The sequence below is a fragment of the Gracilinanus agilis genome, chromosome 5 (assembly GCF_016433145.1).
Source record: "Gracilinanus agilis isolate LMUSP501 chromosome 5, AgileGrace, whole genome shotgun sequence".
Taxonomy (NCBI): Eukaryota; Metazoa; Chordata; class Mammalia; order Didelphimorphia; family Didelphidae; genus Gracilinanus; species Gracilinanus agilis.
The window spans coordinates 213,509,880-213,526,778 of NC_058134.1; the positions used below are offsets into that span (position 1 = coordinate 213,509,880).

At 37.9% G+C, this 16,899-nt stretch overlaps 1 protein-coding gene across 3 annotated transcripts; it reads left to right on the plus strand.

The window, feature by feature from the left end:
* The first annotated feature begins 840 nt into the window (after positions 1-840).
* Positions 841-11,324, plus strand: THAP2 (THAP domain containing 2). 3 transcript variants are annotated; one of them, XM_044677796.1, is made up of 3 exons: positions 841-1,135; positions 6,815-7,010; positions 10,856-11,324. In XM_044677796.1, exons 1-3 carry the CDS (start codon positions 1,065-1,067, stop codon positions 11,240-11,242), a joined length of 654 nt encoding a protein of 217 aa, XP_044533731.1. In that variant the 5' UTR covers positions 841-1,064; the 3' UTR covers positions 11,243-11,324. The 3 variants fall into 3 exon arrangements, 1 of the variants encoding a protein (XP_044533731.1); XR_006506360.1 differs by lacking the exons at positions 841-1,135; positions 10,856-11,324 and adding an exon at positions 10,060-10,848 and having other exon boundaries at positions 6,940-7,010; XR_006506361.1 differs by lacking the exons at positions 841-1,135; positions 6,815-7,010 and adding an exon at positions 9,898-10,367 and having other exon boundaries at positions 10,856-10,940.
* The last annotated feature ends 5,575 nt before the right edge of the window (positions 11,325-16,899 follow it).

Here is a 16,899-nt window from a genome sequence, read left to right on the forward strand (position 1 = left end):
GTGCGGAGGCCTCCGCCGCGAGTACGGCAACCCGCCGCCGCCGCCGCTGCTGCTGCTACTGCTCCTGCTGCGGGCCTGGCTGTTGTCATCGTCGCTAATCTCCCCGTCTTCCAGCTCCCCCTCCTCCTTGGGCGACAGGCCGCTGGAGGCCGGGGCCGCGGCGTCCGGGGCCGCCATCCACGGAGCAGCCTGGACTCACGCCGCACCCCCACCGTCGGGGCAGTCGCCACCCAAAAAGAAACAACTCACCTGCTTCTCTTTATCCTTCCTTCCTTCTCTTTTTCTTTCTTTCTTTCCTTCCTTCCTTCCTTCCTTCCTTCCTCACTCACCAGGACGGCCGGGCCTCACCCCTACCCCGAGGCGGACGCTTTCTATACAGAGGGAGCGCCGTCCTCCAACTTCCCCCGCCACCACCGGCCACCCAGCTCCCTCTCTACCCCTTCCGAGATAAATTCCCGGATCTTCCGCCTAGGCCTCGCGAGAAAGAGCAGGCTAGGAAAGAGGATGGAAGGAGGCAAACCGGAAGTCCCTTCCCGTGGCGGAGGCGGCACGCGGTTAAGGTTGGCTCACGCGGTGATCTTTCGGAACGCGCGGTGCGCGATGGAAGCTGTAGTTTTTTTTCTCCCTTTTCCCTTTCCCGTTATTTGCGGTCTTCCCGACACCCTCCCAAACCCTCTGCAGGGCCTAGGTTTGTTCCCATTATGGTGGTCCCTGGAAGGAGGCTTTCTCTCCCTCTGTATGCTACCCTTGGGCGACTTTGGGGCGCTTCTCTTTCTCCCTGAGGGAGGTTCGGGAAAGGGGTGGAGGAAAGGGCTATGGAGGAAGGGGGGGAGGGGATAGTAGTGGATGTGGAGGAATGGGGGCGCCATGTTGGTGAAGGAAAACTAGGACAGCGGGAACCCGGGGACCGTCAGATCTGCAGGCTCGAGACCGCCATCTTATTAAAGGGAAAGAAAGCCCAAGTGGAGTCGGGACCTCCCCTCCCCGACTGGGGGCAGGAAAGTGTCCGGCTCTGTCGCGCACCTGACTCGGCCTGCGTCAGTCGGACTAGGGGTGCCAGCGAGATGCCGACCAACTGCGCTGCGACGGGCTGTGCCACGACCTACGACAGACACGTCAATATCAGCTTCCACAGGTAACCGGTACCCGGGCGTTGGCGGGAGGGCCCGGGAGGCTGCCCTGTCCACCCAGCTGCGTCCGTTCCAGGCCAGCCTCCTCCAGCCCCGTAGGCGGAACGTCTGGTCCGTGGATAGATTTCAGGGGGACTGTGAACTTGGATGAGAAGAAAATTTCATCTTTCTTTTCGCTAACTGAAATTTAGCAGTTCTTTCCAATAATAAAGTTTAAATATTTATTATTATTGTGTGAAGGGGTCCTTAGGCTTTACTAGCCTGCCAAAGAAGTTTGTGATACACAAAAGATCAAGAACCTCTTTCCCTTTCCCCCAGCTCCTCCTCTGACCAATACTAGAGTGTCGTTTTCTCTCCCCTGTATAGGGTACCAGAATCCTTATTAGCATCCTCTGCCCCGAAGTGGGGAGGGGAAAAGGAGGGAAAGACCTGAGAGACAGAGTGAAAGTCACTTTTGGTAGACCAGCTGTTAAAAATAAACAAGACAGAAATATCCCCTCTTTCTCCATCTGGAAAAACAGCTGCTTTCCTATTAAAATTGGGAAACGTGAATTCCAAAATTGATTTCTAGGTTTATTCTTCTGAAGGGCATCTAGCAATGAAAAAGTGTGACAGTGCTAATAAGTTTACTTGTTTGCCACAGATCCAAAATCTGGAGGTGGTGTCTGTTCTACTCTGGGATTAGAGGACCAAAATCGTTTCTCTGCCACAGTTGCTGTCACATCTTTTTTATGCTTATATCAAATACTAAACTTTTTATAGAGCCAGACTTCTTTTTTAAGTTTTGCAAGCAGCTTAACATATGTTCTCACATTTGGTCTTTACAACAATTCTGTGAGGTAGGTTCTTTTACTCTTCCCACTTCCTAGAAGAAGTAACTAAGGCTGGAGACAGGTTAAGTGACTGCTTCATCTCACCCTGATACTATGTATTGAAGATAGAATTTGAACCCAGGTACTTTTGACCCCAAGTTTAGCATTCTATCCACCAGATCACATTGTAGTGGAAAGAATGTTGAATTTGGAATCACAGTAGATCTCTGTTCAGATCCCAGCTATGCTTCTTATTAGGTATGTGGCCTTAAATAGGCATTTCCTCTCAATGCCTCAGATTTTCTCTTTGTAAAATATAGGGTTTCATAATCTCTAAGATTTCATCCAGCTCCAAAGCTATGATCCTTTAAATGAACATTGTATGGAGAGGACATAATGCTTGACATAAAACTGAGCTCATTGGCTTTCATAAAAATTGACTTTACGGTTTTCTTTAGTGGTTTTTTTCCAGAACCCATTTTGTAGAAAGATAGAGGAGAGAGATAGAAGATAGGGTCACCATTTGGAAGCCTATTGTTATCCTTCTGACTTCTTGAACTAAAAGATCCTTCCCTGAACATCAGTTCCCATATATATTATCTAATGATTATGAGAAGTAGCAAGGAGGCCAGTATAGTACATAGAAAGAAGCACTATGGAAAAAGACTGGAATGAGTCAGCTTGTCATAAGCATTAAATGACCCAAAAAGAACCTTATATTTGATCCTAGAGGTCAATGGGAAACACTGGAGTAATTGTTACCCCAGTGGAGTGGGATATAATATGGTCAGACTTACATTTTAGGAAAATTACATTAGAGCAAAAGCTTCTGAAAGGCAGGAACTGTTTCAATTTTGTATTTGTAGCCCCACCCTGTAGCCCATAAATACTTAATAAATGCTGCTCTATTTATTCATATTATTTGATATAATAGTTCAAGTTAAACATGATGAAGACCTGTAGAACAGAGGTGACCTTAAGAGGGGAAATCGAGCAACAAGTCTAAAAAGAAGGCATGGGGATTAAAGACTAGGAGAGTAGAAAAACCATTGGACTAGCAATCAGAAAACTATCTTTACCTCTACCAATAACTAGCTGGCCAGCTTGGGGCAAGTTACTTCTGCCTCCTTTTCTTCTTCTTTTTTATGTTTGCTTGTTTTTAATCTTTCAGTATTTTATTTTTTCCCAATTACATGTAAAAATAATTTTTAGCAATAGTGTTCTAAAATTTTAAGTTCCATATTCTCTCTGTTCCTCCCTCTCCTTCCCCCTTCCTAGTTATTACGTATGCTATCATGCAAAACATATTTCCAAAATTGCCATGTTGTGGAACCAGACAAATATCTTTAAAAAAAAAAAACAAAAAGGAAGGAAAGTGATAAATAGTATGCTTCCATCTGCATTCAGACTCCCATCAGTTCTTTCACTAAGGTGGATAGCATTTTCCATCATAAGTCTTTCAGATTTGTCTTGCATCATTGTATTGCTGAGAATAGCTAAATTTTTCACAGTTGTTCATCAAACAATATTGCCGTTACTATGTACAACGTTCTGGTTCTCATTCACTTTTGCATCAGTTCATGCAAGTCCAGGTTTTTCTGAAGTCATCTTGTTTGTTGTTTTTTATAGTACAATAGAATTCCATTACAATCATACGCCACAATTTGTTTAGCCACTCCCCAATTGATGAACATCCCCTCAATTTCCAATTCTTTATCAAAAAAAACTGCTTTAAATATTTTTGTACAAATAGGTCCTTTTCCCTTTTTTTTTTTTTTAAGCCCTTTATGATACAGACCCAGCTACATACCTAGTAGTGGTGTTGTAGTGGTATTGCTGAATCAAAGGATATACAGTTTTATAGAAGAGGCACTTTCAAAAGAGCCATGTCCAGTTGACTCATAAAAAAATGAATAAATCCTTTCAAGATTTATATAATCTAGTATGATACTTCACTGAGGGTTTGAGGACTGTACTGCCCTTCACCTTGACTCTGGGGTCCCAGATAGGGATTTGTTTTCTTCCTTTTCTTTTCTTTTCTTTTCTTTTCTTTTCTTTTCTTTTCTTCAAACCATTATCTTCTGACTTAGAATCAATACCAATGATTGGTTCTGAGGCAGAAGAGGAGTAAGGACTAGGTCTGAACTCAGAACTGCCTATTTCTCTATCCACTGAGCTAGCTGCCCCTTGGGACTTGTTTTCTAGTACCAACTTTTTTCAGGGGATGGAGGAGACTAGATGGGTGATTTTATTGGCATAGAAACCTCCCAGTAAATAAACTCATTCTACCAAAGTAGATCAATATCAGCAGATGCTGCAAGTAATAGTCTTACAGAATTGTTTAAAGGCATTAAGAAGCCAGTTGACTTGTCCCAGAATCACATAGAGAAGTATTTGTCAGAAGTTGAATTAGAGCCCAGGTGTTCCTGGTTCTGAGTAAGGTTCTCAGGACGCTATGCCAAACTGCTGCTCTTTTTGCAGTGTCTAGAGCAGGGGTCGGCAACATTTTTGGCCGTGAGAGCCATAAACGCCACATTTTTTAAAATGTAATTTCGTGAGAGCCGTACAGTGCTCACAGTGCACGCTCCTGTAACAGTGCCGCTCCTATAACAGCACCTGAAAAAAAATTGACTTTATGGCTCCTGCAGAAAGAGCCATACATTGCTGACCCCTGGTCTAGAGCCCTGGGCCTAGAGTCAGACTTCAGACACTTACTAGCTGTGTGATCCTGTGTAAATCACTTAACCCTGTTTGTTTCTGTTTCCTCCATCCATAAAATGAGCTGGAAAAAGAAATGGCAAACCACTGCAGTATCTTTGCCAAGAAAATCCTAAATGGAGTCACAAAGAGTTGGACAGGACTGAAATGAGTGGACAACAGATACTTAATAAAGATGTGTTGAACTGAATTTATTGAAATTATTACTGTTGAAAATAAATGTTTAAAGAGAATCCTGATTGTTTCATTCAAACTCCTGTATAATTCTTCAAAATTTCATTTTAATTCTCAGTATTTGAATATTCTCAAAAAGAAGGTGGCTTACTGAATTTAAGACTAATCTATGAGTTAGGCATATCTGGGCAGCACAGTAAAAACAAAAGTTGAAGGTAAATTGCTAATCTGTATTATGGGAGTTTCTACTATAGGAGTTTCCCTCAACTGATAAAATCATAGGTCTGGAATAAACATGTTCTCCAGGAGCATAAATAATCACAAGAGTTGGAGGGTTGGCATTGGACCAGACATGTCATTTGCCCAATACAATAATTCCCTTGTAGTTTTTAGTCTTAGAATGTTGCCTGGAACCCCATGAGATTAAAGGACTTGCCCATGATAACAAACAGTAAACATCCGAGAAATAGGACTTGCACCAAGTTTTCCTTATTCCAAAGATAGTCCTCCATCCTACTACACTTCAGTGCCTCTCAGTCTAAAGATTATCTAAGAATATCAATGCCATGAACCTAATACTATGTTTAAGGAACACAGTTTAGACCCCAAAACTGAGCTCTATAATTTTAGGAAGAGCTACAAAGACAAAGGTTTGGAAAATAATACACCTGCAAGGAATGATAACTAACTATGGGATTTATCTTCAAGACTTATTTGATGGGCTATATACAGTCAGGAAGGACTCTTAGAAAAATGATACTCAACATTCTTCTCTGGGGAAGAGAAGAAATCATTTAGGCTTTATTGATGTGATCATGAACTATTGAAACTGGCCTCTTTGAAGCCAATATACACTTTCATTCTAGATTTAATTTTTTTTAATCTTCAATTAATGGATACTAAGTATAGTTAAAGGCTAAGCAATTGGGATTAAGTAGCTTGCCCAGGGTCCCACAGCTAGGAAGTGTCTGAGGTCACTTTTGAGCCCAAGACCTCCTGACGACAAGCCCATTGCGCTATCCACTAAGCCATCCACATGCCCCTTATGTCTGCTTCTTTAAAAAGGGAAGACAATAATGAAAGTGGAAAATACCTCTTAACTTTTTGGTAAGGTAACTTTTCATCTCCTAGAAACCTTGAGATTTTACAAAGAAGTGTCACTGCAGGAGATGAAAGAGATATTACATTCACTTTTTAAAAAACCCTTGATTCTATCTTAGAATGAATACTAAGTATCAGTAAGAAGTGGGCAATTGGTGTTAAGTGACTTGCCCAGGGTCACACAGCTAGTGTCTCAAGGCCACATTTGAACCCAGGACCTCCTGTCTCCAGGCCTGGCCCTCTACTCACTGAGCCACTGAGCTGCCCTTACATTTACTTTTACTAAGTTCTTGTTGGAGAATCGAGGAAAAAACAAAAGTGGGGATCTCTTTACTTCATGATCTCTTAATGTCCCTGTCAGCTCCAGTATTTTTGCTTCTCTTATATATAGATTTTATTTCACATTCTGTTGTAGTAAGTTCATAATGATCAGCACTTCCATTAGAGGGCACTCAGAGTAAACGAGATCAAATTGATCACATCTAGGTCTTATTTTCCCTGGTTTCCAAATCAGTAATCATTCCAATAGCCTACTGTTGGGGTTTTTTCTGGACTATATGGAGATCTGTCCCTTATGTGTATATATCATTTAATTTTTACTGAGCACTCTAAGAATAAATAATACATCATAAGAAGAAGATATCTTCTGAATGGAATTTAAATTTTGTTTAAATATTGATGTGGCAGTTTATTTATGAAAATGAACATTAATCTGTTCTCAGTATATAATCACCTCAGTGTTGATATTTTTAGACAAATATTTAGTATAATTAACATTAGATCATTGTTTATTTTTAAATTACCTTTGACCTCTAAGGTACCAGAAATATTGTGATTTCTCCAAATTAGTTGGCATTTGAGTTGTATGTTGTTCCTTAGGTTTCCCTTAGACCCCCAAAGAAGAAAAGAATGGGTTCGTCTGGTTAGGCGCAAAAATTTTGTGCCAGGGAAACACACTTTTCTTTGCTCAAAACACTTTGAAGCCTCCTGTTTTGACCTAACGGGACAAACAAGACGACTTAAAATGGATGCTGTACCAACAGTTTTTGATTTCTGTCCTCATCTAAAACTGATGGTAGATAATATTCCTTTTTTTTTTTAACCCCTTTTCTCCCTCCCCTGACTCTCTGTTTTTGTCATCTCTCTGACACAAGAAAGCTAAATTATCTTGACTTTCCATATCTATTCAAAATAGTTCTCCTTGTTCTTCTTCATACATGTCAAATCTCATTTTTACAGACAGAAGAGACCTTGGAAACAGATTATCTAGATCAGAGATAATTACATACTGAGAGAAAATAAGGTTACAATATTCTCCAGCTGAGGGAAAGAGATTAAAATATAATTGAGAAATATTTAACAAAATAACGTGCAACCTAAGTACTGTTACCATATTAATTTCTAAGTCAGTTACTACTTAATGGCCTTCATTTCTATTTTAGTTTGACCCCACTGAATCCAGATCAGCTTCATCCTGAGACCCAGGAAAGTTAAGTGTCTATTAGGGCCTTCAACTAGTTAGACTCAAGTTGCAGACCTAACTGAGGTTCTTAAGTCCAGGAACTTTTTTCTTTTTTAATGTTTTGATAACTGTATTTCAGTATAATTGGTTTCCTTTGCAGTCTGAAGTATGTGATGGTTTTTTCCTTTTTTAATATTTAAAAACAGTCTTAAGAAGAGTCCATAGATTTCACCAGACTGCCAGAAGGATCCATAACACACACAAAAAGATTAAGAACTCTTTTCTAAAAGAACAACTTTACTCCCCAACACATATTCTTTGATCCAGGAACACTGGCCCCTTCAAGCTATTCCATGAACCAAACACTCCATCTCTTAGCTCTGGGTATTTTCTCTAACTGTCCCCGAAACCTGTAATATTCTTCTTCCTCTTCTCTAACTAATGACCTTTCTGGCTTCCTTTAAGTTGCAACTAACATCCCACCTCCTATAGGAAGCCTTCCCTAACCTCTCTCAATTTCAGAGTCTTTCCTCTTAATGATTTCTAATTTATTCTGTACATAGATTGCTTTGTATATATTTGTTTACATGCTGTTTCCTCCATTAAACTGGAAGCTCCCTGAGGACAGGGACTGTCTTTTGCCTTTTTTTTTTTTTAATATCTAGCACTTAACAGTACCTAATACATAATAAGTCCTTAATAAATGTTTGTCGAACAGGTAAAGATATCAAATTTTAGAGCTTATAGGAGGTCTTTTGACCTAAAGTCATTTTCCACTTTCTAGATTTCATCATCATATTTCATATCGTTTGAAACAAGCCAATAGCTTTGAATTCATGTGGTATATATTACTGCATTGTACTTTTATCTTGTTATTACCTGAGAACCTGTTTCAGTAGTAAAGTGGTAAGGGCCTGAAGTAGCAGGTGAAAAGTAGAAATAGAAGGAACTAGACTAAGAAAAGACAGTAGCAAAGAAGAATTAATAGATGTGTTAGAGCAGAGGTATCAGATGAGCTACTTACTCCTGAGTGCAACCAGAAACAAATGAAATGTAATTGGAAAACACCTAACAAAAGAAATAAAAAACATAGATAAATGCTAACGTGGTTTTCCAACTCTTTCTAGGCCCTACTTTCCAGTTTAGTGGCTTTTAGTTTCTATTTGAGTTTGACAGCACTATTAAATAACAAAATACAGCATTCCTATATTGTTACCCAACCTTTACTTCCCTAAATAGTTAACAGCGTGCCATAGGAAGATTTTTGCATAAAATTATCCTCAGTATCTGCTGATTACTAGGTGTGTACAGACAGTACAGAATAAGCAAGGTGCAGTTTTAACCCTGGGGACATAGTCATTTTGACAAGAAAAGAAAGAAATATTAATTGTTACTGTTTCTTGGATTGGTCTTTTCTAGACTCCCTGGTTGTCAGAACTGTCTGTTGATATGAGGGGGTACATGATACATTTTTAATGGTACGTTTTGTCCTCTTAAGTCATCTCAAAGGCTTATGGGTAGAATGAATATTGACAAAAACATCCATTTATACCTTCTGTGATGAGAAACAATAAGCTAATTGCCTCACCTCAAAAGGCTCAGGACCTGGGGAAGTAAGAAGTAGGTCTAAACTGGCCTAGTATGATTGAAAGTACTCTAACCAAACCATGAAATAAATTAATGTAGAGAAACCTGTCTCTACCCCAGAAAACATTCAGTTTTCAGAACTCCAGGAGAATGTTAAAAATAAAGTATCAGAGACACAGGAACTATTCGTGTTGAAACTAGAAATGAGACTGCTTACAAGGGTGATATTCACTGAATCTGGGGGTCTTTAGGCATACCTCCTCAGAAAGTCAGTGTTTTCTGTATTTGCTTAACATTCTGAAGGATACTGAGCAGCACTTGCTACCTGAGATGATAGAAAATTTTCCCCCAGGCCTCTGACCACCTCTGCACAGAATGTCTCAGGTTAACTCTAAAACTAAGTTGAAGAACATTTGTAGAGCTACGTTGATGAAGGGAATTTTCTTGAAAAAAGTTACCTGCACCAAAAAACAAATGGACACTAAGTTCAGAAAATGGAACTTCTTTTGTTCTAAGTTTCTTCTATCCTCCAATTCTACCTGCTTTTCAAACTAAGGATTCCACTCTTTTTTTTTTTTTTGCTAAATTTCACAATGTAGTTGCTTATAATACCATTTGCCATAACAATTTTAAACATTTAGAAGTGTATTTCTAATTGTGTACACTTTTAAAAAATATTTTATTATGAGGGGCAGCCGCATGGCTCAGTGGATTGAGAGCCAGGCCTAGAGATGGGAGGTCCCATTCTTCTGCCTTGGAACCAATACATAGTATTGATTCTAAGACAGAAGGTAAGGGTTTTAAAATATATGTATTATTTTTTCTGCAATTATATGTAAAAATAATTTGAGTTCCAAGTTCTTTCCCTCGTAGTCCCCCTCCCTGAGACCATAAGCAACTCAATATAGATTTTACATGTATAGTCATTTAAAATATGCCAAATATGATAATTTTGTGAATAAATCAACAGAATAACATTTTATGCTCTTAAACAACATGACCTTAGATTTTAAGACACTAAATTATTTTATATGTTGTTTATTTATGTCTACAAAATTCCATTTCCCCAAAAAAGAAAACTGATCTTTTCCTACTGCGACTTAAGAACATAAACCACTTAGTATGTTCACACTGAGAAGGTGAAAGGAGAAAATGGAGCCAGAGAAGAAGCCAACAGATAGAAGAAATAAAAAGTGCAGTGTCTTGGAAGCCAAGCAACAAGTGAGGACAGGCTGATAAATAATGAAATGTTGCAGAAATCAAGGGCCACAAAGTTCAAGAAGGCCATGGGCAGGCTCCTGAGGACTTTCCAGAGAAACTTTTGAGAGTGATAGGAACAAGAAACCTGATTCCCCAAGGGGCCAACAAAAGAATAGAACAGAAGTAAGTGCAGACAATGGATAGAATTAATTCTTTTGAGAAACTGGAGGATGAAAAGTTTGAAAGAGAAATGGGGCAGTAACAAGACAAAGTTTTATCAAGAACGTTCGGTTCTTCCAAATATACTAATTTAAAAATAAAGACATAATTACATAGAAACGGACTGATCCTGTGCTTCCATTTTTTATAGAAAACTCCCGTATAAGGAAATTCCCTCTACCTATGTAGATCAGCCCCTTCTCTATTAGTTAATAAACAGAGAATAAATTAATGAATAGACAATAAAAAGAAAGAAAGCCCACCTGAAGTTTGATTATCAATTCTTCAGTCCGTTAGACATTTCATTTCATTGTATGAATTGCATCATTACTATTTTAATTTACCTTTTCACAAGGTAGTTTAAAATAATTTTATCCTAAAACTGGGCAAATTTACTTATGATTTATGAAACTGTGATTCATGTTTAACACTCTTCATTTTATTCTGTACAGAAACCCAAGTCAAGAAATCTTCATAAGAAAAACCCTTGTATCTCAATAGGACAGTCCAATATGAAGTCCAGTATTAGCTATCAGCAAGTTCTACTTGAACATAGCTATGCCTTTAGAAGCCCCACAGAGGCAAAAAAAAGGATAATTCACCTGGAGAAAGAGATAGCAAGCTTAAGAAGAAAGATGAAGAATTGCTTTCAGAAAGAACGGAGAGCAACACGGAAATTGTTCCAAACAACCTGCTTGGTGAAAAGTTTAGAAGCAAATAACATATTGCCCAGGGGCACATCAGAACACATCTTACCAAGTACCTTAAATGATCTTCCATTAGAAAACTTTAAAATCATTTTATATTATCAACGAGATCAAATATTTCAAATTCTCTAAATACAGACAGCTTAACTCAAGGAGCCTACGTTGGATATTAGCTGGCACTAAATTCAGAAGTAAAAGTTGTTTGTTTTTTAAATGCTTGTGACTTATTTTTTTGTTTTTGTTTTTGTTTTTTAAACCCTTAACTTCTGTGTATTGACTTATAGGTGGAAGATTGGTAAGGGTAGGCAATGGGGGTCAAGTGACTTGCCCAGGGTCACACAGCTGGGAAGTGTCTGAGGCCGGATTTGAACCTAGGACCTCCCGTCTCTAGGCCTGGCTCTCAATCCACTGAGCCACCCAGCTGCCCCCAGAAGTAAAAGTTTTTTATTGGAATTATGCTAAAAATTGTGTTTCTGGCACAATTTTACTTTATTATTCATTTTCATGGAAAAAGTGAATTTTCATATGAAAATTTCATTTTAATTTAAACATAAGTGCCTCAAACAAGAAATACCTGCTCTAGCTGAAAATTTTCCTACATGAAGAAATCTTGTTTACAAGTTTATTTTTTTTAAAGAACATATTTTTGAAGGAATGGTCTATATACAAGGTAATATGTGTAGGTCATTTCACGGCTTATGTTGGAAGCAGATTTTTGTATTCTAAATGTAATGCAGGACTGCATTTACCAAAATTTTAAATAATCTTAGAAAAGTTTCAGTTCTTAATTTAATTTTTGGTTTGTACTATGACTTGGCAATATATGATGAATTACTAATTACATTGCCTGTGCTGTTTCTTATCTGTAAAAAAGAAATTAATAACAACCTCTCTTATGAAAATACTAAATTTTCCTTGATTGTACGTAAATTTTGGCAGTAAGTACTATTTGGTTATGAAGTGCCATTGAGTCTATCAGACTGAAAGAGGCTAAACATACCTTAAATCTGCTTTCACTGGTACCTTGGCATCTTGAGTCCAAACAGTGGCCCACATGCCCTGCTATGAAGCAGAAGCATTGAATCCATCACTTATTTTTTGCCAAAATTATTAAGTAGATATACATTACTTCTTTCTCAATTCATATATATTTTAGTTTTATGATCTCATTAGGCAATTTGTGTGTGTGTGTTAGGATATCAAAGCTGTTTATAAAGTATTTATTTTACTACGTATGTAGGTACTTAACTCAGAACAGACTGGGGGGGGGGGGGAGGTGGCATTCCTATAAAACACAATAGTCTTTCCTTGCAGAAATGTACTTAACTGTAGAATGTCTTGACAATTTATTTTAAATTGGAATCCATTTTGTAGCCTGTTAAATCAATATATATACCATGAAAATGCAGTATAGACAAAGATTCACTCCCTTTGCCACCTCTTTTTTTCTTCAGTACAGTATCACCCTTTACACATTAGAAAAACAGGATTTAATGATTCTTCTCTAAAAAGAATATGCATATGGTACTGTTTTAAGAACTGTTGTCCAATTGAATCAAAGGGTTTGCCTTATTTCATAAATGATATTTAATCAACATCTTTTATTTCAAATATCTATGAACAAAACCATGGACAAGTTCATTAACTATTAAATCAAATATCTTAATCCTCATTCAAATGTATGATGATACTACATTGTGAATAGAGTATAATGCTTCAACTATAGATGGTTCTACATTGTTTCATATCAATGAAACAATATAAAATTATATAAAAAAGAGCAAGTGAGGCTTTTATTTGGGGCTTTCTTTTTTTAATGATACTTGCCTTACATTCTAGTTACAAAGAGCTCTAATTTATTTTTTCACAAAAGATGGAACTCCATAATGGAAGATAATTACTCATTTTGACAAAATATGTATTACTGGAGAAAACAATAAATACTTCCTCTCAGAACTTTTATGTCCAAATGTGAAACTTTTATATAGCAACTCCTCAAATTTCATCAGAATGTAAGCTGCTTGAGGGCAAGGACTGTAGTTTTCCTTTCTGTGTGCTCAGTATCCTGCACATAGTGGATAATAAAAATAATACATAATAAAATTCAGTGGAATTGTGTTGATAAGGCTTAACATCAGTTATGTTTCTAACATCTTCTAAGAAGGTAGATTTGACCAATACAATTTGACCAATGTAAGAAAACAATTTGTCTTAATTCTTATTGGGCACTTGTCAGAAATACTTGTGGAAAAACTTGTGTGTGTTGAAAATTTTTAATCTTTTACATAAATATTGTCCAGGGTTAAAAAACATAACCATTATGTTTTGGTCATGGATCACGTTGACAGCTTTTCATGGATGTATATCTTTTAAAATATTAGTTCACAGTCCCAGAAGGCCCAAAGTATTATTCATTTGGTTCCTGTAGATTAGTTCCTGTTCTACTACAAACAACTGAAAGAGCTATAATGTTGTTAGCATGTCTCTAGAAAAACTTAACTCTACAACTACAAACATTAAATTTTTTAAAAAGATAAACCTAATGCTGGGCATTATTCTGTAGTTTCTTAATCGACTCATTGGCCTCAATACAATGCAGCTGTTGCTAACTTTTCTCTCAAATATTTCATGCTCCTGTGTAATTGCTTTACTATCTTAAAATTGTATATTGACTCCATCACCACCTCAAATCATTCTCATTAACAAGTCTCCAGGAGCTCCTAGTAAGCACAGAGGATAGAGCACCAGGCCTGGAGTTGGGAGAATCTAAGTTCAAATCTGTCCTCACAAAACACTTCCTTGGTGACTCTGAGCAAGTCACTTAACCCTCTTTGCCTAGCTCTTGCCCTTCTGTCATAGAGTTATTATTATTACTAAGACAAAAAGTAAAGGTTTATTTAATTTTTTTTAAAGCCTCAAATCATGAATCAAGTTCTGAACTTTAAAAATCTGTAATTTCATTAGTGGAAACACTCCTATCAGTCAGTGTATCCACATCTTATTAAACGACTTTCATGAGTTTCTCTGGTCCAGAAACTTACCTAGTGGTCAACTTTCTGTTGATGGTTCAAATACTGGATTTAGAGTGGGGAGAACCTGGGTTCAAATCCCATCCTCATCTCTTTTTAAATGTGTGATTTGCTTCTCTTGAGTCTGAGTCTTCTCTATCAAATATGAGATTAGAATATTTGATTTCCAAAGTTCTGACTTAAACCTTCAATCTTAATACCAGTCTGACCATTTGGCTCCCCTCTTCAGTCAACTCCAGTGGTTTACCACCCTAAATTGCTTCTAAGATAAAATATAAACTCCTCTTTTTGCATTTTATATTCTTTCACAATCTACCTTTTCAACCATACTAAATTTTGCACCCCCCCCCTAACATTCTACTCTCCAGCCATACGACTTCTCCATTCCTCCCCAAAGACATTCTATCTGCCATTCCTGTGGTTTTGCATTGGCCAACTTAAAGACAGAATGCAGAGTTCTCCCTCAACCTCTTCCTTCTCTCTATTTCAAAGAATCTCTTCCTTTAAGATGCAGCTCAAGTACTATTTTCTGCATGAAGCATTTCCCAATTCCCACAACCATTAATGTCCTACCTTCCAAACTCCTTATATTTAACTACTTTGTATATACATTTCTTTTTGTTAACTTTATACTGTACATATTTTTCTAAGTACTTATCTCCCCCATTCTAATGTAACCTCTTTGTGAGTAGGGATTGTTTCATTCTTTGTACTTGTATCCCCTTGGTTGTTTAGTCATGTCCAACTCTTCATGACCCCATGGACCATAGCACACCAGGCCCTTCTGTCCTCCATTATTTCCAACTCTTACTAAGTTCATGGTCTGTCATCATCTTCTCCTTTTGCCTTCAATCTTTCCCAACTTCAGAATTTTTCTAGGAGTCCTATTATTATGTGGCCAAAATATTCAAGCATTGGCTTCGATATTTAATCTTCAGTGAAAAGTCTGACTGTCCAAGGGATTCTCAAAAGTCCTCCAGCACCACCATTTGAAAGTGTTGATTCTGCAAAGCTCAGCTTTCCTTCTAGTCCAACTCTCAATCATATAATACTACTGGGAAAACTATAGCTTTGGTTATAATAGACCTTTGATATAGAGATCCTGCTCTATAACCAGAGACTTATCTGAGTGGCGTAGGGTGGTTGTTGGATGTAAAGAATGAAACAGATTGGAAGCACAGCTTGTTAGCTCAAAGTGCTCCGAGGTGCAATGGAGTCACCAGTTTATTATATAGAAAGTTAAAGATCCCCTTCCCCCAAAAGCCCAAGAAAGTCTCCCACAGTTACAGAGAGCAGTATTTTTACTAGTCAAAACAAAAGCCTTAGAAGCCTCCAGGTGTAGATAAAAACCTATGCTAAACTATCAACTATATGTGTTAGCATTAAGTGAAGCCTGGGACATCTCGTTAGGCTGGAAAGCCCCTGAACTTCTCAGCCTTGATGGTATTAAACAATTTTTTTGAGCCTCATTATTTTGCTTTAATTCTGGGTAAAATGCCCTGCTAAGGGTTCGACCTTGGCTGTACCAAGCAGCTGCATTCTTGGCTCAAGGGAAACGGTATTAGCCCCGCGCCTGCTGGATTACTGAGAGCTCAAAGCTTTTTCAATAAAACTATATTGCTTTTTAAAGAAAGGTGAGAATTATGAAAGGAATCAAAAGAGGAATCTCAGATTTTTATCTTAGATATCCCATTACAGTTCTCAACCCTGATAGGAAGAAAAGGTCAATACACAGCTCTGCTGGTCTATATTGATCTTTTGATAGGGTCCAGATAAAAATACCTACTTGAGATTCTAATTTCTCTTAATTGCTCCCGACACTTTGATGGCAAGGAAAAATATCTCTGTTTTTTAGGATGCTGCTCAGATTTGCTTATATCCCCAGTTCGGCACGTTTGTTTTTCAGGCATTTCATTCATGTTCAATTCTTCGTGGCCCCACCTGAAGTTTTCTTGGCAAAGATACTGGAGTGGTTTGCCATTTCCTTCTCCAGCTCACTTTACAGATGAAGAAATGAGGCAAACAGGGTTAAGTGGTTGTTTGGCTTGCATTTGATTGAATTAATGTGATGCTCAGAATTACACCCCAACAGTTACAGTCTAGCCATCACTTTTCAACATAAGTTAATTTTATAAAATGAAAGTATAAGCTGATTGAAATCAATAGACTCTGAAACTTGAAACCCTAATGATTAATGACCCTTGTGAAAATTAAGATTTTGAATTGCTATATATACATATATATATTAAATTGCTATATTTGTAATTATACAGCTATATTCGGTTCACAGTCAGTTAAGTACCAGCACCAAAAGAGAAGTTGACTTTATACAGTGTAGCCCCCAGTAGTGAAAGTGAACCCCAGTTTGCAAGGTCTCTGGGAAATCATAGCTTAGCAATAGCTAGACACGTAGTCTAGGCATCACATGAGGCGTCCAAACCCCTCCTTTCTAACAACTCCCTGATGTTACGATTAAAAATGATAAAGACTGATATTACAAGAGAAATTAATATTTTAATAGCCATGGTTTTGTTGGTAAATATATATATATATAAATGACCGAGCTTGACTATCTTTTAAATTTACCGCTGGAGCCCATCGTGTGTGTGTCTCTCTCTGTCTCTCTCTCTCTGTCTCTCTCTCTGTCTCTCTCCTCTCTCTCTCCTCTCTCTCTCTCTCTCTCTCTCTCTCTCTCTGTCTCTCTCTCTGTCTGTCTCTCTGTCTCTCTCTCTCTCTGTCTCTCTCTCTCTCTGTCTCTCT

Bases quoted from the DNA above. Each gene is read 5' to 3' on its own strand.
- THAP2 (XM_044677796.1), top strand. From the start codon at position 1,065: ATGCCGACCAACTGCGCTGCGACGGGCTGTGCCACGACCTACGACAGA. The intron at 1,136-6,814 runs GTAACCGGTACC...GTTGTTCCTTAG, and splicing joins GTCAATATCAGCTTCCACAG to GTTTCCCTTAGACCCCCAAA. The intron at 7,011-10,855 runs GTAGATAATATT...TATTCTGTACAG, and splicing joins GTCCTCATCTAAAACTGATG to AAACCCAAGTCAAGAAATCT.